The 23,633-nt window shown below is 43.4% G+C and overlaps 1 protein-coding gene across 6 annotated transcripts in view; it reads right to left on the bottom strand.

Moving 5' to 3' along the window:
• Positions 1-698: 698 nt before the first annotated feature.
• Positions 699-23,633, bottom strand: part of UBTF (upstream binding transcription factor) — a 40,136-nt gene continuing 17,201 nt past the window's right edge. For 4 of the 6 annotated variants that reach the window (XM_028701765.2, XM_028701764.2, XM_028701766.2 and 1 more), the window contains exons 8-21: positions 22,731-22,841; positions 22,304-22,437; positions 19,432-19,573; positions 13,651-13,692; positions 12,109-12,222; positions 11,079-11,234; positions 8,524-8,679; positions 7,798-7,908; positions 6,886-6,974; positions 5,809-5,998; positions 5,128-5,175; positions 3,910-3,978; positions 2,523-2,672; positions 699-1,979 (exon numbers count right to left, since the gene is read on the bottom strand). In XM_028701765.2, the coding sequence (XP_028557598.2) occupies positions 1,866-1,979; positions 2,523-2,672; positions 3,910-3,978; positions 5,128-5,175; positions 5,809-5,998; positions 6,886-6,974; positions 7,798-7,908; positions 8,524-8,679; positions 11,079-11,234; positions 12,109-12,222; positions 13,651-13,692; positions 19,432-19,573; positions 22,304-22,437; positions 22,731-22,841 (1,626 nt within the window). In that variant the 3' untranslated portion in view covers positions 699-1,865. The remainder of the gene's footprint in view (positions 1,980-2,522; positions 2,673-3,909; positions 3,979-5,127; positions 5,176-5,808; positions 5,999-6,885; positions 6,975-7,797; positions 7,909-8,523; positions 8,680-11,078; positions 11,235-12,108; positions 12,223-13,650; positions 13,693-19,431; positions 19,574-22,303; positions 22,438-22,730; positions 22,842-23,633) is intronic. The other 2 variants (XM_077917249.1, XM_077917250.1) reach the window with 2 other exon arrangements.

Genomic DNA, 23,633 nt, shown 5'->3' on the forward strand with positions numbered 1-23,633 from the left:
TGGTTAATTAAATAAGGAAACAAACGTTTCTGATCTCTTCACAGCAAGGGGAAAGCTTACACGTCCAAGGCTTGCTCAAGTAGAGCTAACACACATCTTAGTTTTACATCCAAACAAGGTAATAGTTTCTTGCTCTTTTTTCAGGCTGGAACTAAACATTACAGGAGACACACGCCCTTGGAAGCAGCAGCCATGTAGTTCTGGCCCTTCCTTTTGCCCAGTAATGTCTAGTCATACAAAGTGTTTCTTGAAATCACCAAGCTGCAAATTTCCCTACCCCTTTAGTTACTCCTGGGAGAATGGGTAGGGGAATTTGTGGCATGGTGATGTTTTGTATGATCGGGCATCTTACAAGGGAGAAGGAGGTGTGGTTGCTGCTTTTTCTTTTTTTTACAACCACCACCACCTGACCCCCAAATAGCATGTCTACTAGCTCTGATGTCATTTACAGGGCAAACACAAAGTTGGTACTGGAGTCTCCTTTCCTTTTCTATTCCCCACAGAAGAGGCTAAGAAATACACTTCTTGGTGGCTGGAATCATTCTCTTCTTGGCATCGTTCCTCTGCCCAAAGTTGAATGAACACATGCAGCCTGAATAAAACCAAGGGGAATCTATGTGCCTCTTATATACAAACCCCATCCACTCCCAAGATCCCAGCCTCTGCATAAGGGTAAGAGACATATGACGTACTCAATCTCAAAGATGGGATAATTTAGTTGTAAAAAAGATGGTTGTCTCACTTTGTTTATAAAACATTTTTTGTTTTGTTTTTTTTTGAAAAAAAAAAGCTTAATGACACAGAGGATCCCACCCACAACCAACCTCCCGCTTCCAAAGACAGTCAAACAAAATGCCCCATTTTGGTACAATTATTGGTCACTTCATTGTAAAAAAAAATATATATATTAACAACAACAACAACCCAAAGGGGTCTGGCCACTACTGTCTTTGTTTAAATGCTGGTCAGAAAAACGACAGAAAAAGTCCACCTCCTGCAAAATAAAGTCAGTAACCTTGGAGCTCCCAAAATTCTCTTCTCCTGCGACAGCATACCAGTCAGATATTCTCTCTGCAAAAGAAATCCTTTTCTTCAGTTCCTTTTCTATTCCCTGACCCTTGCCATGCACTCACGTGAAATATACCCTCCCATCCCGTTTCCTTCAGCAGGAAACGTTTGCTGGATATCCAGTTCATTACAGGAAATAACTAAGTGCAGCTGTGGCCATTTTGTTCTCTTTCGTCAAGGTGTAAAATTTCAAGACTGTACAAGATTGTCCACTTTGAGGAGAGGTGGGTCACACTGGCAAAGTCCAGAACCTTCCATGGCTCGTGCTCTCTGGAACCCATCTCTCTGGCTGTTTGCTAAGGGGGGGTGGGGAAATCTCTCATTGCCATGTTGGTTTTTTGTTTTTTTTAAAAAAGAATTTGTACAAAGTCCAAAGCTGGTGGATAGAATTGGGGGTGGGCGGGTAGATATGTGAGGGGGGAGGAAATAAAAAGGGGCCTGTATTTTGCCAGGACCCTGCCCACCTCAACAAAAAGGGGGGGACCCCCAGAGATTCAGAGGGGGGGAGGAATAAGAGAGAGGAGTATAGAATAAAAATTCTCTCCCCACACCACCGCCACAAAAAAACCCTCCGCTGGTTGTCAGCTATTTTCTACCCCCCTGCTCCCCTCACACACAACCACACACAGTTAAATACAATGTGAGGTGTGTGAGGAGAGGAAGATAATTAAACCACAGTGATTTCCTTCCTCCCTTTCCTCCCCATCCTAGCTCTCCAGCTGTAGATGTTACTTTTATCCGGAAAAACAAAACCGAATAGAGTACAGCAAGAAAGGCGGCTGGAGAAAGGGGATGGTTCAATTGGAGTCCGAATCAGAAGAATCTCCTGAGGACGAGGAGGAACTGCTGCTGCCCTCAGATTCATTGTCGTCGTCGTCATCGTCGTCCTCTTCATCATCCTCTTCTTCATTCTGGTGAGGGAAGAGGCAAGATATGAAGTTATGTCTAGTGTGGGTACCCAAGGTGATGCTGAGGGACTGCAGAATGTGGCAACGGTGCAGAATTCAGTTTACTGGGAAATGCAACATTTATTTATTTTTAGAATCCAGCGTTTTCTTGGTACAGAATTTAGATCGCTTTGACAGAAAATGTATAATCAAGCGGCTCCTTGATTAGCGCTTTTGTTCCTTCATATGCAAATTGCTGGCTTGCGTTCATTACCTCTCACCATCTGTCCTGGGAGCCTTGCTATCCACCATGTTTTGGGTGGGACCGGGGGGTGGGGGGTGGGATGCTAGGGTTGTACCTTAAAAGAGTAAAAGCCTTCTAGTTATATTCAGAGGCACTGCACTTTTGAACTTGTGAAAAGCCCAGCTGTTGGGGATAGCCCCCACTGCGTAACAAGCACAGTTAAGCAGTCACTGAAACACGCAGCCCCGACAATCAGTTTTGCAGAATAGGTGTGAGCAAAGGGTAGTGTATATAGAGAAGTGTACAGACACCCGCACACTCACCTCATCCCCGTCTTCGCTCTCCTCTTCACTACTTGAATCAGAGGAATCCCCTCCCTCCTCAGAGGAGTCAGCATTGTCATCGTCCTCCTCCTCTTCCTCTTCATCGTCATCATCGTCGTCGTCGTCATCATCATCATCATCCTCAGATTCCTGCAAACCACACAGGATTTAACAGAGACATGGGAGAGGTAGACTGAAAACACCAGCAACGCACCTAGAGCTCAACAGATGGCATTCACCTTTATACACCCAAGAGTCCACAGTAAGAACCTCAAGTGGCCAAACATATCTGTTTGTCAAAATGTGCCTTCTTGCATGTGGATGAAATGTGAAGGTGCTCACCAGGGTGGCACAGGCATGGTTCAGGGCCTTAAATGAAACTGAATGCAATATAGCTGTGCCATAAATTACAAAGGAGGGTAAAATATATGCCCCTTCTGCCCCAATATTCTGTTAAAAGAAAGCCAGCTCAACAACCCAAAGTTCTCACTATAGAAAATTAACTGCTGCACCACTGGTTTATTTTTAATGAAATGCTCAAGAGCTCCAGGATTTTTACATTTGCAACTTCAAGCATGCCCACTTAAGGAAAGTGGAGAAGACCAAAATGAAAGAAAGAAAAGCAAAGGGGTCTGAAGAGCAAACAGCTCTCCAGCTATCAGTACCTGAAGTGCAGCAGAAAACCTCTCCCCATCCAAACATCATCTTCATGGGACTAATAATTTTAAAAATCCATCCCACAATTTGTCATGCGAATCAACTGATGCTCATGGAAGCAAAGTTCCTTGCGCCCCTTAGCTACAGAGGGGAAAAAAACTACATTCCCTATAATGGGGTTGTTGAGCTTTACTTGGCAAAGCTGTTGAACTAAAAATGACGTTTTTGAGCTATTTTTAAAGTTAATCGGCAAAAAAAGACACTGCCAACATGGGTTGCGATACGTCCGGATTTCCCTGGAAATTTTAGCGATTTACACCCAGACACTGCTTCCGACTGCAGTATTCTGGCTACGTCTGGGAAATTCTGGATGAATGGCAACCCTACCATATAACTAACTATAGGGAGATTGCATCTCTCCTTCCCAGTGGAAGATCAGTGGGCCCCAGCCATCAGATCAATCACCTGCATAGAATTTGGCTCCCTCCCCTGTTAGAAATAAGAAGCAAGCAAGCAAGAACTTTTACAATAATTTGCAATGCTTTACCAGACCAGTTCAGAAAGAAAGCAGAGTTCCTGGGGTCAGTTTTAACACTTTCAAAATGGCTTCATTAAATCAGCCATTTTGGGCTGATTTAAGGCAAGGCAAACCTTGGAACAAGCTTCCCTGGATTATTCCATTGCGGCTAACAGCTGCATGATGAAGAGGAAGAAGTGTTAAAGCACTTACTGATTTGGACTGCACCGAGGGCTTCATCTTCGGATTTGGGCCTCGCATCTTCCCCATGTTCTTGCGTTTCTGTTGAGATACAAGTGGGAGGGGGCAGTGTTAGAAAGAGGGGGGGGGGGAGGAGTGAACATTTATTTATTTTATAAAATTTATAACATTTATTTATTTTCATAAAATTTATATACTGCTTGATTGTAAAAAAAGAAAGAACCCTCAAAGCAGTTTGCAAGAAGAATAAAACAATAAAATTATTGCTAAAGTAATTAACAACAATTTAGAACTCTTAAAAAATTAAAATCAGCAATAAACAGATTAAAGCATACGCCAATGTTCTTGGTATCTGGTAGGCTTGTCTAAACAAAAATGTTTTTAGCAGGTGCCAAGTACAGTACAGTGAAAGTGCCCGCCTGATGTCAATAAGCAGGGAGTTCCAAAGTGTCGGTGCTGCCACACTAAAAGATTTCTATAAATGTAAAATGGGTTCATTATTATGTGGCACCCATGACAGCACCAGTGGCAAGGATAACACTTGCATTCTTTTCAGCAAGCTAGTATCTAGCCTGCCCCTTCCCCAATCCTCCATTTCTAGCAAAAATCAAATGTGCCCCTGACAAACGATCTAGTTCTTGTGGCACTAGATTCTGAAGACTTGATGCAAAAAATGTTAAAACAAGCAGCAGGAGGAAAATACAAAGGCAGCTTAAGCTTTTTCTACTCAAGAGTTCTTCTAACATCCTGGAAATCTATCCTATTATTAAATCAAAATGTACCAATTCAATAACCATAAATACCCTGTTTAATTCAGAGCAGCTTTCAAACAGTAACTGGTACACTTTTATCTGATGCACGTCCTGCTGGGATAGGTATCACTTTTCAGTCAGAGGGCCACATTTCCTTCTGGGAATGCCACTGGTAGGAGGAGCCAGAGGCAAGTGGACAGAACAATGAATGTAATATTTACATTTGTACAGTAGGCAGGTTTCTATACTCGCATAACCATCTCCATCTTCCATACAGACAAAAATGAAGCTTTTTCTTGGGGAGGGGGGGACCAAAGGTTCCTCGTTTCTGACCTAACCAGAGTTACAGAACATGGAACCCTAGACTTCAGGCATGAAGAGATTCCCTTCCTTTCACTTCCAAGCTGTACTGTATTTCAGAGGTCAAGTTGAAAAAATACCCCTGCCAGTCCCCTCCAAACACTTGCAAGACACTTACATTGGAGGTATGTTCCTTGTACACAGCTCTCTCCTGTGGCGACAAACTCTGCACAGAAGACAGAAGGGGGAGGAGTGAGAAGCCAAGATTAAGCATGTTATGGAGGTGGTTCAAAATATGGGGAGTGGGAGAAGATGGGTTGATTATAGTCCCTACATAAAGCAACCAGATTATAATTACCACAGATGAATCATTCCTTGCCAGCACTTTAATATGACACCTCTTGCAAGCCCCTGGCTGTCCTTCAATGAGTTCTGCCCTATGAACAATTATTCCCATTTTACAGGCAGGGAATGGAGGGCTGAAAATGCTAAAAGCCTAAGCAGATGCTGTCAGGGTAGAGGAAGTTTGATTTGGGTTGTAGAGAAAACACAGAACAAAACCTCAGACAAGGTATACGAACATGCGAGAGCGCTCTGTGTGGCAGGATGATCCATGAGGCCAGAGGACAGATGAGAAGTGGGGAAAGCTCACACAGTGTCTAGGACGCTTATGTTGCTGATAGGAACTGGGGATGAACAGAATTTCATACAGATTGAAAGTCTTTGGTTGCAGAACAAGAGTCAAATGTCAATATGGCTTGACTTGGAAGGCTTTCACACGGATGCTTCACTGCTAACACTCTGATCTTCTCAAGGAGCTGCTACCTGTTCTTGTGCCTTCCCCCAACTGACAGCTCACCTTGAGCCACATATCCAGGTGTACTTTGTACTGTTTCTGCTGCTCTTCGGCCAACTTCTTGTACTGTTCCTTTTGGCTCTGAGAGATGCGCTGCCAGCGGCTTCCAATCTCCACCATCCGCTCCTTCAGAGGAAGATGGTTAAGTTCACCATTTGAAAGCAGCTCCTGAGAAAACTTCTGATACCCGTTCCTGGTGAGGACACAAAAGAGAGAAGTTACAGGTGAATGGGCAGGAGGAAGAAAGACAGCAGGACTGATGGCAGGATCTATTTAATATACTGGAAAACTCAGTGATATGGGTTCACATGCATTGCTAAACCATGGTTTCAGAAGCAGAAAGGAGCAGCCGGAACCTCCCCACTGCCCTTAAGAGTTTCCAAACAAACTTTGGTTTGTTTGGAAACTTACCAATTTGTTTTACACTCTTATCGCCATTTCATAAGAAATGGTAAGTCAGATTTTGTGGGAAGTGGAATGCAGCTCTGCAAAATCCTCCTCCCGGTCACACGGAAGGAGGGCAAAGGTATACTGAGACAAAGGCTTGTGGTGGTTCCTTCTTGCTCATGCACATAACCATGGTTGAGTACGATATGCAAACACAGGCACTCTCTCTGGATGCCACCCTGCTCTCCACAGGGAACAAACAGATCTTTTCCGTGGTAGCCACAGAACTCAAATGGCATCTCCTAGGAAGCTCAACTGTTTTTTTCCTCTTGGCTCTTGGCTCCATTCAGAAACTTCACTTATCTTTAGGAGAATTAAGACTTTTTAGAAGTTATTCTATTGCTGCTGTTTGGTTTTGGTTCATCAGTTTTAATATGATCTTGGGCTTCCAGAAATGTTAATTGTGCTTCAGTTACGTATGGTGAACTTTTTATTTTATTTTATTTATAGTATTTATAGATTGCCTTTAAACCAATCAATTATCCACCTACTGAAGTTGACTTAACTTCAGGAAGGCCACTGATTCCTCACCACTGTGCGTTTGTAAGCCATAACCACAACTCAGAACACAAAACGTATAAGCACACACATACAACCCTGCTTTTCTTTTTTTAATTCAATGGCAATACTCACATGGGGGGTTTCTTCGGCTCACCCTGGAATTTCATCTTCTTGGAGGAATTTGTTGTGCATGGTGGCGCCCTCATCTCACTCAGTTCTCGCTGCAGAACAAAATAAAGAAGAAACAGAATTACAAAGCTGAGAAGCCTGGTCCAGCTCAATGAAAAATGTCAGAAAAATTAAAAAGGCTGACCCGCCCTCCTATTTCATGCAGATGCCTAAGCGTTCAATGAGGCAAACACTGGACATTTGCTAGCTTTCCTCAACAACCCAGAAAACTACCTACCAAGAAAAGTATACAGAGCTTCAACCTTGTATTTTAAGCATTAACCTCCTAGCCAGAGGTGGCAAGGAATTACATGCAGGGTAGGCAAACCAAGAAGAAATTGAGTGCCCTGCTCCTTCTCTGAGCCCAGTACAGAACCAAGCAGGCTGTTACAAAAAGAATGGAGTTTTCTGTCTCTCTTCTGCTAGCTCCTGGCAGGCTAGTAACTTTCTTGTCTCATTTACAGGGCTGCAGAAATCTGGAGCAGAAACCAATGGCTCCCATTCCTGAGCTGTAAAACAGAGGAGCTGTGCATACAAGTTGCTAGAGAAAATTAATTAAAATTTAGAACTCTGGCAAGCCAGATTCTGAGCCAAGAAAAGACAAGAGAATGTATGTAATCTGTGTAATTATGCATAATCTTATTCCACCATTTCACTGGCAGGAAGCACAAGCCACTTACATTTAAGCATATCTCCATACAGCCAGAAACTGGCTGTTTTTTTGGAAGTTGATATTCTGTGCCCAGTACCACACAGGATTGTTTTTCTGCATTCCTGTGGAAACTGTGCACACACACACACTTGATGCAGTGCAATCACACTGAAGTGAAAAATACTAGGTGGGGTGGGTTTTTTTTTAAAAAAAGACTGACCAACCTCGTATCGTTTCTGATCTTCTGCTGCCTTCTTGATCCACATCAGTTTCTCCTTCTTCTCCATGTTGTTCCAGGTGGCTTCCATGGCTTTTAGTGCTTTCCCTCGGTCATTCTGAAACAGAAGGAAAGCTGCTACTATCATGGACTCCATAAAAGTGCAGAGCTCAGACAACTCCCCACTTTGAGCCCACCACTTCTATCCTAACTTCATGCCAGCTACCACCTGAAAAAGGCAGGTTGGTTACCTGGTAACCCACGTTCTACGCTGGTCACCTCATGAGTTCTGCAGCATGCAAACCAGGGGCCAGAACTCATGCCCTTTCCCCACAAGGGAAGACTTGCACGCCTTTGGCTCATGCTACCATCCCTCAAATTACAGTTGATCAATTCAATGGCAATAATAACATCAGCCCTATTTACAGCCACAGTTCCCATTAGCACAGCTCATCTGATCTGACATTCTTCCTCCGGACACCCACCAGATGGGAGCTGCCCCTTGTTTATCTGCTTCTTGAGTCTCTGAAGTAAATTCCAAGCTGGACACCACCTCCTCACTCCTCTCAAAGACATGTTGTCAGTCAGCCCCTCCCCCCTTCTGCAGACTCCTGCCTCTATTTTGGAGCAAGTCAAAGCTATACGGCTCTCTGCTTTGTCACTCACATGTCTTGCTAATGACACACTGCAGGTCATTCCATTATGAAACTAGGCCTCTGCTGTCCCACTTTACCTTAAAGCGAGCAAGATAATCTCCAATGACACTCTGCTGCCAGATTTCTTCAGCTGTTTTCGGTGACTCGGGAAGTTTGCCACGATCCTCCTTGTCGGAACCATGCTTCTTTTCTGTCTGAGCTTTCATGGCAGCCTCACGAGCTTTGTACTTGGCCTAGAAAACAACACGCATGGTCAAAATCTTTGCAAAACCCATTACTGATTGGTAAGAAACACAGAAAACCAGGCTGGCTGGGGAAAAAAAGTTAAGCACTGAAACTGTGTTTTGGAGTGTGTGGCTTAATGATGCAGTGGTTCTCCCCCACGTCTGTGACACAGATTTTGAGGAAGAAAGCTGTTAAACCAGAGGAACAGCAGGTTTTAAACCAAAGCAGAATAATCAGTTATGGGCCAATCTATTAGCTTCTGGACACAAATTAAGGTGGTTAAAAAACTCTGAACAGCCTTGTGACCTGCACTTGCAGGACAGCAGGAGCTCAATTTATGTGAGTCCCACTATAAGCCTGACCCAGCACTTTCGAAAAACATATACAGTAGAACAAAACATTGTATGTGTGTCCTCTTGAAAGACACCTGTATTTTATTTTTTTGTTCTGCATGAGTTGCAGGTTTTCTTGTAAGGAAGTTTCTCTGTTAGTACATTAAAAACATGGCTAACAAGCTATCTAACTGCTTTTATGAACTGCAACCAAATTTCTGCTATTTAATTATTTGCAAGATAAAAACAAACATTGCACTTTTGTTGTACCATAAGGTCATTTATCATTTTTTCTTTCCCCCATTAAAACCAGTTATTCTTCACAGCTTTCACCCAAAAAACATCTTTCTGCCTTTAAAATTATCTCTTTTTTATAATGTGGGAGATGCAGTAAAATCAGCACAGAAACTAATATTTTTAAAGTGCTAAATTCAAGGAGTCTTGTGGATGTATACCTCTTTCTGTGCACAGATGTAATCTTAAAGACAGACATTATTAGAGCTGAAGATTTGAAGCTACACTCCCTAGAGCAGGTTTGACTAAGCTGTGGCACTCCAGATGTTGCTGGAATGGAACTCCCATTGGCCCCAGCTAGCATGGTCAATGGAAGGTCTAGTCCAGAAATAGCTGGAAGGCCGAAGGTTAATGACTCTGGCTTTAGAGCTTCAGGTCTCTCACTCCTGAATGTGCCATTCCAGTACTAGAAAACAGCTGCAGTGAGGTTTGAACATGTCAAGTATGGCCTGGTACAGATGCAGGATAATGAAAAACAAAGCAACACAGACAAACTTTATGTATCTTTATGCAGATTAACAATATGAAAATAAGGTATACCCTGTAGTTTCAATGACAAATTTTGGTAGACAGTGCCAACTAGGAACATAAGGTTGGAGCAATCACAACTGAGGTACCCAATGATACAAGTGTTCACCCAGGTTTTATGCATGTTTCTAGGCCTCAAGGTTACACCAACTCTCAGCCTAACCTACCTCACAAGGTTGTTGTGAGAAAAATATGGAAAGGTGAAGAGCCATGTATGTCACCTTGAGGCCCTTGGAAGAAAGGTAGACTATAAATGCAATAAAGGAATAAAACAAAGCAAATAAACCCAAATACATGATGTAATGCTATTCATGAAGGAAGGAGAACCCCCACCCCTGCTTTTTATTGGATTTTTGATTGGCTGCAAATCTGTGGTGACATTCTTTGGCATGTGGGTGGATGCTGCTCCGGCGTCCCACATGTTATGCCCACCACAGGAAAGTACTGCTTGATATCTAGTCATCTGTCACCACCCAAAGTTAGCCTTTTAAGGCATATACACAGCAACAACAAACCCCATCTCCCAAGTGCAACTACTTTCCCTGTCCACCAATGACCCATATTAAGGTGTCCAGCTAACTCCCACAAGGATCCCAAGACCCTCTTTCTCAGGCATCTAAACCAAGCCTCAAGACCTCTCCCATTTGACTCCATGTGTATTCACAGCTGTACTGGGAGGCAAATAGTACAAAAGAACGCAAAATGGTTTTTTTTTTTATTGCACCCACTCTCACACTAAGGGAACACACTGACAGACTCTGGCTCCTTCCCCCTTCCCAAGCTGGTGAAAAAAAAATGAGCAGAGGTAACGCAAGATGGAATGGTAGGAGCGCCCAGACGGTTAACAGAGCTGCTTGGTGGCTTCTAGAGGGAACCGAAGGCTCGGGAATGTTCAGAACCTTCTGTGGGGTTTCTAGCAGATTTTGTTTCCTCTTCTTTCTTTTTTTTTAAGGGTGAGGGAGTGGGTCAAGATCCTGGTTTCATCCAAGTCAGGGGTAGTCAATGCGGTGCCCTCCAGATGTTGTCAGACTACCACTCCCATCATCCCTAACCCTTGGCCATGCTGGTTGGGGCTGATGGGAACTGGGAGTCCAGGAACAAAAGAAAGGCGTCACGATGGCTACCTCTGATCTAAGTCAACAGGGGGGGAAAACCATCCAGCTGACTTTTTGAGATACCCAGGAGTACATGTTCCCCCACACCTTCCCCCAAAAAAGATGGTTAAGGAGAATGTGCATTATTGATTCAACAACCTTTTTTTTCTCTGAAAGATCATTCCACATCCGCGCCAGCAGCCGGGTCAGTTCGCTCTCCGACAGTTCGGGTCGCTCCTCCTGCAGCTGCTTGCGTTTCTCCTCCGAGAAGATAAACATAGCAGAAACGGGCCGTTTGGGTTTCTCAGAACCTCCCTGTTAAAGAGCACAAAGGGACTCGTGGTTGTGGAATTTTGAGTTTGTATCTTTTGTTCTTTTTAAAAAGAGTTATGGAAAAAAGCAAATAATAATAAAAAGAGCAAAAACTGGGGAAGGTGGCCTTATTTTATGGGCTGCAAAGTATTCCTAGTAGATCAGCCAGCTAACACTTTAGTTGATTAATCAATGCGGGGAGGCAATTTTTACCAGCAAGATCAATTTTTAATTGGTGGAACTGCAAGTTAAAAGCATGTTTATCTTTTGAGGCTGTTTTGGTTCAGGTGCATTATTGTAATGAACAAAGGGAATGGGAAAGAAATAAAAAACGTGAAGATGGGTGTTTATATACAACAATGAGAATGGTAACTTATTATTTTACTGTCGATTATCTAGCACTTCCTTCAGTATCTGGCAAATATTGGACTTTTGGTCATATGCAAATTTATTTTAATCAGATTAATCAGTTACTTGAACATAAGGCAGATGATTAAATCAATGAAATATTCTTTAAACCTGCTGACAGTTCTACTTATTATATACATATAGGGAGATAGCCAACATTAATTGTACTCTGGAGTAGACCCATTAAAATCAATATACTTAAAAGTCATTTCAGTCAATTTGATTTCAGTGGGCCCATCCCAAGTATGACTAATGTTGGATACCACAAACACATAAGGAAACCTTCAAGAGGGATTAGTTTTTGTTCTCATTTTTACTATCAAATTTCCAAAGGAATCCCAGCAGCCATTTTACATGAAGTCTTGAGGCTGGTTTAAAAGTAGATTTGCTCCACTGCTCTAAATGTAAAAAATGTATCCATACCCACAACGCATCCTGCTTGTTGCCCTAGCCTGTATGCATCACTCACCTTGCTGGCATCTGGTGAAGTCTTTTTAGAGGCAGGGCTAGTGGCACCTTTCTTGTTTACTCCCAGCATCTTCTCCTCTCCCAGAACCCTCTGCTGTTCTTCTTCAGGTAAGCTCTGAATTTTGGAGGAAATGGCAAAATAACAAAATAAGGAGTTATGACTATTTTTCATCCTCTCTCTGCCTTTCCCCATATATCTAGTAGATTAATGTATACAGTGGTGCCCCGCAAGATGAATGCCTCGCAAGACGGAAAACCCGCTAGACGAAAGGGTTTTCCGTTTTTGAGTTGCTTCGCAAGACGATTTTCCCTATGGGCTTGCTTCGCAAGACGAAACGTCTTGCTAGTCTTGCGATTTTTTTCCGCTCCCCCCCCTTTTTCTAAGCCGCTAATAGCCTTTTAGCAGCTAAGGAGCTAAGCCTTTAATAGCCGCTAAGCCGCTAATAGCGCTAATCCGCTAATAGGGTTGCTTCGCAAGATGAAAAAACCGCTAGATGAAGAGAATCGCGGAACGGATTCTTTTTGTCTTGCGAGGCACCACTGTACATAGTTTGGAAGCATCTTCGTGTAGTGCAGAACGTGGCTGCCCACTTTCACCCAAGCAGCTTAAGATTTCCAGGAAATTAAGTCAGCAGCCTAGCATGGGCATTGGCTGCTTCATTCTCCCCCCCCCCCCAAAAAAAAAAAATGTACTAGGAAGCTGCCTCTTAAAACCAACTGGCAGCTTAGTTCTCACAAAATGCATTATTCATTCTAGTGCAGAGAGAGACTTACAGACTATTCTAAAACAACTGTGCTGGCTATCAATTTGAAAGTCTAAGTGACCTGGGATCACAAGCATTTGAAGTCAGTGGCTTAATTCAGACATCATAAAGAAGTACTGTTAAGTTAACAGTTTTGGGTTGATGCCTGGATTAACACACCGTAAGTAGAGAAGCAACTCTAAACCACTGTTTAGATTTTAGATTGTTGTTAATGCAAACAGTGGTTTGGGGAAATGTTGAATGGAGACCGCTTCTCCTTTTATGAACCAATCCCGCTTCCACCAATTGACCAGCAATGGGGCATCCAGTCCTCTCAATGCAAGAGGCAATATATGATATGGAATGGAGCATGGCCTTCTGGGTTGAGACCTCATCACTACGGACTGCGTGACCCTGATCTTTCAGATTTAGACAAAAAAAGTTTACACAGAGGAACCTAAGACCAGTCCAAGTCAAATATTTCAAGGTCGAATAGGAGAGAGTTTAGTGGACACTGAAACCAATGAGATTTAAAAGTGCTTAACCAACTGGATTGCACCCCACTGTCTTTTTAGACAAGGCTTTTAAAACAATTATCAAGAACTGCAGAGTACACAGAAAGGCACTGCTATAGGTTCACCCAGAATATGACTCTTCTTAATGCTCCCAGTCCCAATCACTCATAACAAAGTCCATTTTCTTAGCTGGTCCAGGCTGTATGTGTGAATGGGAAGGGTAACAGAAAATAGCTGCTAAAAAACTTAGTAACACAGTTTGGCAGAATGCTGTGGCAGACTCACCTCCAGGAAACGCAAGAGCTCAATTTCATAATCTTTCTTTCTCTATAGGGGCAAAGTAGCAAAAAAGAGTCAGTTCCTGGTACATGCCATGAATTTTGCCTCCTTCTGCTTCCCCTCCAGAGCAGCACCCTCTTCCAAACATCTGACTCCTGCCAATGCAGGTTTCTAAACATCAATATAGATATTTGGAATCAGAAGCCTAATAGCCAGCATAAGTCAAGATGACTTAATGAATAACTTTGAGAAACACTGCTGTACCACTGGGGCCAGCAACTGGCAACCCAGAGCCAAACTCAGCCCACTGAGTGGTCCCTACGTGCCAAAGATGCTAAAGATGACTGTAGTGTCTGGGACAACAGGACTTGGCAGAAGGGAGTAAGTGGTAGAGATGAACCTTAAAAACTGGCTTTCTGGCAAAGGAAATTGCTATCCAGGGGCAATGATGCTTTATTACTGATAGATATAGGTGTGCGTGTGCATGTTAAGTTAGAGACACAGGACAGTGTTTCAGGGCTGTATGTGAATTCCTTAAATGGGAACATGGGCCCAAGGGAAAGGGATTCAACAGCAGATGTAATTTGAGCAGCTGCTGGAAATGGAAGGAAAGCAAAGCATTCTGGACACTTTAAACACCGTGATTCTCAAAGGGTGTGGAGCTTTACACTGGTGTGGCAGGAGAGGACAATGGCAGGAAGATTCAAGGACACTAAAAATATTTAAACATTTCAGTGTACAGTAGTATAGTATAAGAATGTTTATTTGCAAAATATGGATAGCTATCTTTTCAAAATGAGAGCAAGAGCATCAAGTGTGTGGGAATGATTCATGTTAGCTGATTTTTTAAATATATTTTCTGGATGTCCCATGATCATATTATAAAGTAGTTGTGTTCTACGTTATAAATCTGCTAGTTGTTTCTTTTTCTTTATCAGTGTATTTCCTATCAATTAAAAAATTGGTGTGGCATGAGCAATTTTTTATTCTGAAAGTGTGGCTCCACCATTTGCAGCTACTTCCTGGGGGTAGGAGGTGCTTCCAATGCCATTTCAGGTTCATTACAAGAGCAGAGACATTTTCAACCTGCAACAGCAATGCTATTGCAAAATGGGAGAACGAACCAATACTCTGATGAGAGGAGGCTAATTGGGGACATTGTAAATAGGACCTGGTAAGGGAGTTGGAAGATGACATTTAACATCAATGGCCTTGCCTTTTGAAAGCAAACTATTCTGGCCTCTGTATTGTGTGTATTTTAAAGTATCCTTTAGGCTATTCAGTTTGGTATTTATTGACATAAAATTGTATCAATTATCACCTGCTTCTGTTTTTATTGTACCTGCTTTTGTCTTTTTATCTGGTTCATAGCTGCATCTAAAGGATGCTTTTGAGCAGCTCTTGAAATCAGGGGTGATATGGGGCAGGGGGTGGTATGACAATTAATCAAAAGTTTTCTTTTGCCTTAGTGTCACTTGTAATAATTTCAGCGGTCCATCGGGGTGCTGCTTTTAAAATGCTAGTTCAGTTAATGGAAAAACTACCCCCCTTTGGAGCTTCTGGATCCTGATGTTTTCTCAATGTCTCTGGGAAATTTTCCTACTGATGTTGCTGGTGGTCTGGTCAATGCTGTGGTCTTTCTCCAATTAAGTGGAGATGACCCAGGTAATTGATACGGTTGCTTCTAGATGCCCCCGCTCAAACCACATATCTCATTCAGTTCCCTGGAAAATCTACATGCAATAAACATAAAGAGTTTAAAAGTCATAAAGAATATTTGGGTGTCAGAGGTGGCTACTGCTTCTCTGAAGAGTGTGAGGTGCCCATACGGCCCTCAAGCAAACAGTGGTTCATCTATTCTTAACCAAACCTGAGAAGGATCCTGGCAATTTAAATAATTGGTACCCAGATGCTTAGGCATTAAATGTGCCATTTTTAGGAGAGGTGTTAAAAACATGAGGTGACCTATAAACTTCATATGGTTTTGGATGAAAGTGGTTACTTGGATCCATTCCAGTCTGAGTTCTAGGCCTGGTTTTGAGACTGAAAACCACCTTGGTCACCCAGGTGGATGGCCTCATGAGTATGAGTGCAACCTTGTTGATTCTCCATAAATTCTTGATCACCTTTGATGCTATCAGCAATTAAATTTTTATGTGCCCCCTTTATAGGACCAGGAGGCACTGCTTTACTGCAGTTCTAGTCTTGCCTGGAGAAAGGCTTGTCAAAAGGTAGTGTTGGGAAACTACTGGTCCCTCTGGGCCTTTGGCTTATGAGGTGCCACAGAGATCGCACAAGTTATCAACATTAAACCACTGAGTGAGGGCATCCATTGGCTTGGGCTGAAGTGTTCACATTATGCAGATCACCCAGTCCTTTTATTGCCATCCTCTGATCCTAAGGAGATGCAGAATTTCTGTACCAGAGTTTGAAGGCAGCCCCAATTTAGATGAGGGTTGGAAAAGCTGAACCTTAATCCAAACAAGACAGAAGTACTGGTCGGGAAGTTTGTTGATCTGGGCAGAGGCTATGTCATATTTTGGATTGGGTTGCACTCCCACAACTTAAGATACCCTTATGGAACAAGTACACAACCTGCAAGTGCTTCTGAGTCCAGCATTATCCTTGCGTTGGCTGATGTTGGTAGGCGGTAGCGCTTTTCACCAGCTACAGACCTACCTGGGTAAAGTGGGTCTGGCTTCAATTATCAATGCTTTAGTCACATTCAGCCTGGATTATTGCCATGATCTCTACATGGGGCTAACCCTCAAAAGAAAATTCAGAAACTACAATCGGACCATACCACACCTATCCTACAACAACTGCATTGGTTATCAATTCATTCCCAGATTCAAGTTTAAATACTGGTAATAACCTTCAAAGCCCTAAACTGCCTGGAACCCATGTTACTCTGAGGACTGCCTTCACCCACATGAACCTGCCCAGGCTTTAAGATCAGCAACAGTAGTCCTGCTCTCCAGCCCATCATGAGCAAATATCAGATTGACAAGTAGCAGGAACAGGGGCTTCTCAATGGCACAGTTGTGGAATTCTCTCCCCAAAGAAGTTGGACGAGCTCCTTCCCTTTTGGTCGGTGCTTCTGGAAGGAAGGAAGCTTTCATTCATCAGTTTTTACAGTGCTTTTGCTGATTTTTAATACTGTTGTGTATTTTTACTGCTTTATCTGATTTTTATTTTTACTGTACTATACTATATTTTTGTTTAGTAAATGTGCTGCCGATGCAAGCACTACTATATTCTTGTTTTACAATATGTTTATTTCAGTGTAAAGCTGCTCTGGAATATTGTCCACTGAATGTCGAACAAAGGGATGGTTCAGATTCAAATGTAGGTTAAAATTGTCCCTGGAAAGCAATGCGAATGGGGAGGGGGAAGGGAAGAGGACGACACAGGCAAGAACTCAAGGGAAGAAATCCTAGATTTGTTCCCCTCACCTAATGAAGGAGTATTAGTTGGAGGGTCAGAAAGTAAATTATTCAGTCAGCATACCCACATGCATACGTGTAAATAACTGCTTTCTCTACAAACTAGGGAAGGTCAAACCACACCTTCTTCATGTATCATTTCTGAGGTCAAAAGATACAAGACAGTTTCACATTGACAGGAAAGTACTGATTATCAGTAGCCCAACTAGAGGAAATCCTTTCCAGGCACAGAAACCACCTTAAGGGGATTTCTGTTGTCATCTATGGGTCACGCCCTTGAGTAGTCTTATTCATACAAATGCTAAAAGGGTCTGAGGAATCCACCAGATTCCTTTGATGATGGTAGAGGATTGCAACCCCTAGAGAAGGAGCCGAGGAAGAGAGACAATTTTTTCAAATGGCAGCCTCTCCCCCAGGGCTCAGCTTCACAGATGCACAACAGGCTTCTTAACCCTTTCCCAAAGATCAAGACAAAGCAACTCTGCCATTTTGAACAAGGACTGGGGGACTGGGACTCAAGAGGGAAATGGGGTCCTGCCACCTGTGGGATATAACCACCTCAGAAAAGGCCCTAGTTAAAGCAGCCAAAAAAGCAGGAGAATCCGCCATTATCTCACACTGTCACTGCTGAGGAGAGCCGAGCTACTTAAAATGGCCGCCACAGCTTCAAGTAGTAAGGAACAGGCAGCAGCAGGCCCAAAGCCTGGACTATCGATAGAACCACTGTAACTGTCATATTAAAAATTTGAGGGGATTTTTGTGTGTCAGGAGAAGAGCAAGAAGTCTCTAAGTCTGGAGGTTTAGCGCTGGTACAGCTGGATAAAGCACAGGGAATTCTCCTCAACATTTGGCCACTTGAAGCTCCGGAAAAAGCCCTCTCGTCCTCAACACCCTCCATCACATGCCTTAGCTTTCCCCCTCTTCAGACTCAAGAGCGGGCAATCTTTTCTGCCACCTAGCAAAGCTTGTTTGCTTGCCACGGATGTATCTCGGGTTGGAGGGAATTTTAAACAAGCGCAGCTACCAATGATTTAAACAGCAACTCATCAAGGCTGAGGGGAAATTGATTCTGAGGCAATTCGCGGTTGATAAATGCATTAGATCTATCAATGCCAGAAAACAATTAACAGAGACAATCAATTAATCCCCGATAAATGGGAAACTTATGTAAACTGCCCTGAGTTGAGCCAGACTTTGGGTTTGTTTGTTTGTTGCTTCTTTTGTAACAACTGAAGCCAGGTGCGAAAGGCATAGAAATTAAAAATATTCTGAACCCAGAGATTTAAGTACAAAAACTGAAGTGAGCTCAGTCTTGCCACAGAAAAACCAACTCCTGGTTGCCTCTCCCCCCACACCCCAGCAAAAAACAACAACCCCGATCTTCATTTCAGGACTACAATTTAGGGCAGGGGTGGATTGATTTTCTTCCTGCCATTGTTAAGCTAGAAATTCCTGCCGATCTACTTCAAGCAACCCAGTAGCTCAGTAGCTCTCGATCTACCTTCTAACCAGCACTGAATTAAGCAACTGGACTCCCCTTCCCTCTCCAAATATTTCAGCCTCTGAGAGGAGCCAGAGCTCTAGGGAAAAAACCTCTGCTGCTGTGGAGCAGGCAGGACTGCAACCGGGTGGGGCTTCCTCCCACAGGAAGGAGGAAAAACTGCAAGGGCCGACATGGCCGTGCCTGACCAAACAGGCAGGAGGAGCAACCCATATAAAGTAAAGTCTCCTCCACCGTTGAAGGGCATTTTTACTCTCCAAATTTCAGGGGTCTTCTGCTTGTTTGCAGAATTCATGGGAGTTTTGCTTCTCCACATCCAGGATGAACTTCACACAGGGCCTGGGCTTGAGGATGGATGGCAGACTGCACCCCCCCTGCAAGTTACTAGAAAGCACCACCATTTAAAACAAACAAACAAAAACAGGGGAGAAAAGCAGTCTGAATAAGACTGTAATTTCAGCCAAGTTATCTGAGGCAAGAGGAGTGGCAGTGACCAACTGATTTGCTTTTTTTAAAAAAAAACAACCCCGAAAAACCCCAACCCATCACTTGCCCGTCCATGTGCTTGTTTTGATTTTCATACTCTGTTCAAACACTGGGGAAGATAGCATTTTGCTCGCACCCAGCAAATCAGAGAAACCAAATCTGTGGGTGGCTTAAAAAACAAAACTGCACCCCCAAACTGAGGCAAATTAAATCCATTATCAGCAGCAGGGTATGTAGTAACAGCTGGAACCTGCCTGATATATAGAACCACTAAAGTCTACCCATAATTTGTCTCTGGGCATTATTTTTCATCCTTTCCCTTTTTCGACACACCCTTATAAGGGCCAGGCTCACCTGATCACACTTTTTGTGGTAGGCGTCTTTTTCCTTCTGGGAAAGGAGCTTCCACTGCTGACTGCAGAGCACCATCCGTTCTGTGCTTGGGACATCTTTCATGTTTGCCATCAGTTCAGCACAGTAAAGCGAGTAACTATTCCTAAAACAGCAATTTCCTTTTATATAGCACCAACCCATTAAGTTAGCACTTGGGGAAATTTATGTAAACATAAGAATACGTCACACAAAACTGCTGCCTGAAGTGCTTCTCCCACAATCTCATAACCCACCACCACCACACATATTTTTTTTTGGGGGGGGGGGTGTCTTAATTTCCACCTCCAACCCTTACTATGAATGCAATAATGTGGATTATATGAATAAATAGGAGTATATGTCATTGGCTTTCGCATGGGTTCAGTGGTGTCTACTGTACAAAGGTTAAGAGTCACATCTATTATGCTACCCACTTTTGCCTCACAGGTTCCTCATCCTGATTTTGATTTCTGGGTCTTATTCATGATGTTGGATTTTGAGCTCTAAAGCCTTTATTCTTATTATTGTCTTGGGATTAAGATATGTAAGGACGTAATCAACAGAGAGAAAATACCCTCCTAAACTTCCCTCAGGCCCACGCCTAGGGTTTCCCCCCTTTTTGTTACTCTGGACCTTCTCCCCCAGCCAATTCCCAAGGCAGTCTTGGTCGTAAGTACACAAAGGTTACTAGCCAAATAAAATGTCACAGCCCTCTTAAACATGGGTGTCATGAAAGGAAGTGGTTGGGTGAGGAACACACACTGCTTCCAGTTTATGAAGTTTCCTGGTTTTGCCGGACAAATAGGTTTCTTCAGCTCTTTCAGAATGCTTTTTTAATTCTCTCCCCATAACCTGGCTTTCTGCTGCAGGGGTGCAGTTTGTAAAAAAAACTAACCCTGTCTACTTGGAAGTAAGTCCTATAGAATTCAATGGGGCTTACTCCCACATTAAATGGGATTAGGAATGCACCCCCAAATCAACAGATTAAATCTGCATAAATGTCCATAAACAGGAAAACAAGGAGGGGAACCCGACTGTTTTCTTTTTTAAAATTAATTGATATGTGTCATAGCAGGCACCATCTTAGAAAAGGCACCCCTCCTGTTAAAGAGAAGTCTCCCCTGAGATGGCACCTGCCACTTACTGCTTTTCTATGTACCTGCATTAAAATAAGCGCATTTTCTGCAGTCAGCCAAAAATGTTTGAAGACTTAACCTTAAATAAAAATCACTCCATGTAAAAAACCTAAGACTTTAGAGCAGGATTCTAGCCTTGCCTTCTCATTAGCATTTTCTAAAGATAATTTTCTTCCAAGGCATGGTCTGAAGGTAGATGATGCGGACACCTTGCTGAAGGAGGTGTGGGGCAGGTCATTGCCTGGATGAGAGACTGAAATGGGAACTCCTTGTATCCTCCTTTGAGTTCCATGATGGAAGGAAAGTTAGATATAAACGTACCAAGCAAAAAAAAAATTGTATGGTTTTTAAAAAATAAAAATGGAAGAGTGTTCAATCAAGTAAGGAGCAGCCTGCAGCTTAAGAGAAATGAGCAAGTCAGCTTATACAGTTCAAGCTGCTAGAGTTCTCTTGGCACAGAATTTTAGTATCTTTTTAGTACAACCCTGAACATGAGAAAACTCTGTGGCCTTGATCAAGAACCCCAGGTTTCTAGAGAAAAAGTTAAGTCAATGGATTTATTTATTTGATATCAGGATTCATACTCCCAACCCTTACACACCACTTGGCGCGGCTTCCAACTATAAAAAATGACTAGAAAATACAATAGATATTGTGTGGAACTACAACATAAATGACATCCATTTAATACTTGACACTCTGGCAGGAAATCAAGAGAAAACCACCAATGCAAAGATATCTGAATTGGCTTTTGCATCAGGGTTTCAGGGAGCCTCCTCTGCACGGAGGCTGTGGATCGCAGGAAAATATTTCCAGAGGAGAGTGAAGCAGTGGGGTGGATTCAAGAGGTGAACAGCAGCCCAAGTACAAAAATGGTGGGCAACTGTGTTTTCCTAGCACATGACTCAGGAGGAGGGGACAACCCCCTTGCCAGCAGAAGCACCTAACACCTACTGGAAGCAAAGGCTTCCCCATGAGGAAAGGCCTACTCCTCGGTATGAGGATGGGTAGCAGATCAGGAAAAAAAACACAACCCAAGAGAGCTGTATGAAGGGAGATCCTGAAGAGGAACTCCTCAGCTAATCTCACAGGAAGGCCGCAAGTGATGGTGGTCATGGAGAAGTGTGGGGACTTGTCAATCTCCTTCCGATACCCTGAGCAACCAGCTGAGGTAGGCTGAAAGGAGTCCTACCAGGGTGTGTTTATGCGCACATGTGAGATGCACCACTCCCATCTCAATATCAAACGTCAGGCAGGGACTCAAGGAAGCTGCCAATAGAAAGACTCCCTTCATCAAGTGAGGAGAGCATGGACACAAGGAGAAGTGAGTGTCCAGTCTTGGGTAACTCAATAAATTTGTATCTCGTCTTCATTTAAGGAGCCAAGATAGCATGTGTCCCACCCCCATTTTAGCCTCACAGGAGTCCTGCGAAGAAGATTTTAAGTTTGCAGTGACTGGCCCATGCGCTGTGAGCTTCACGTCTGAGCAGGGCTTTGAACCTGCGTCCATCCCACTCTTAAGTCTAACGCATGGGCATCTTCCCACAACAAGCAGACATTGGGTGGATGGCAGATGTCGCCCTCCCACCTGGGTATATTTTTATTGGCATATAGTTCCAGCCCAATATGAATTACATTTACCAATGTGGAAATGCCCGAGTGCCCTCGCAACTCCTCCCCAACTACCAAACCCAATTCTCAAGGGCACGGCAACTTACGGAGGCGGCTTGGTGGGTCGCCCATCAAACTTGTCCTTCAGCTGCCTCTCCGCTTTAGTCAGGGTGGAGCGAGGGGGTGCACCTTCCTCGAAGTTCATCTCTGGGTGCTTCTGGATATAATCCCGCATCACTTCCTGTGGGCAGAAAACACACGGGGCGTTTAGCGTGGCAGAGGCAGGCTGGTAGAATACCCTCCCTAGGCTCTGGGGTTGTGGACAGGGCAGGAGGGGGGCCCCGCCTGTGCTACCCTGACCAGTTTTAAACACTTGGCAGAAGAAGCAGAGGAGGAGTTGCTTTGCAACTCCCTTCCGAGGGAGCGATGCCCAGAAGTCGGCTCTCGGAGCGCGGCTGGGTTTCTACAGCTGCGACAAGGCCGGGCTGAGCACAGGGGGGAGAAGATGGAGGGGAACTGTTGAGTGTTCCCTACCTCATACTCCTTCCGCTGCTCCAGAGCCTTATGAATCCATTTCAGCCTTTTTTTGTCCGAGAGCTGAGACCATTGCTTGCCCAACGAATCCTTCAGCTCCTTCGTGGTGGCCTGAAAAACCCAGGTGAGGAAGGGGAAATAATAATAGTAATAAAAAAAATAGGTAAAAATGAAAAAATAGGGGAGGAAGCAAAAGGGGATGGACTGCCCACCCTAATGGTACGGCAGTGAGCTAAGCTACACTTTTGGAAAGGCAAGTTAGAAAAAAAAGTTTTCCTCAGGCTCCTTTAAAGGGAGCGAAAAAGCCCAATACACAGGAAATATATAAACCCGCAATCTATGGGTTTGCTTACTTGCTACATAAAAATCTGATATCTAACATCAAACAAGGCAACCTGAGAACCTTAAATGTTTATTTTTAAATACTAAGAATATTTCTAGCCCTCATGGGCCATAGGTCTCATGTCCTTTTCCTCACTCTATTCCTGTTTCTGACCCAGAGGACCAAATATCCAGATATGAATTACAGCAGCAGAGAATACAAAGCTAAACAAACCGCATGCAAACTTTACATACAAACACTAAGGACTGGATCAGATTTATTTAGCCTAGCTGTCTCCAATATCAGCCCCTCTAGATGCCTGCAGGCAAGCTGGAGAATGAGATTTCCTGTTTGTCCTCAAGCCACTGGCATTGGTGGTGTTTTGTCTCTGGCAACCCACTCTACTACTAATATTATCTACAAAACGCCTAAAATTCTTTCAAAGCCATTTATGTCTATCAGTCATCACCAACACTCTGTGGCAGTGAGTTTCACAGTTTATTTTCCCGCGATGTAAAACTGGATCACCCTAAATTCTTAACGGATCAGTTTCCTAAGCCTTTGTTTCATTAGAAAGGGGC

The sequence above is a fragment of the Podarcis muralis genome, chromosome 13 (assembly GCF_964188315.1).
Source record: "Podarcis muralis chromosome 13, rPodMur119.hap1.1, whole genome shotgun sequence".
NCBI lineage: Eukaryota > Metazoa > Chordata > Lepidosauria > Squamata > Lacertidae > Podarcis > Podarcis muralis.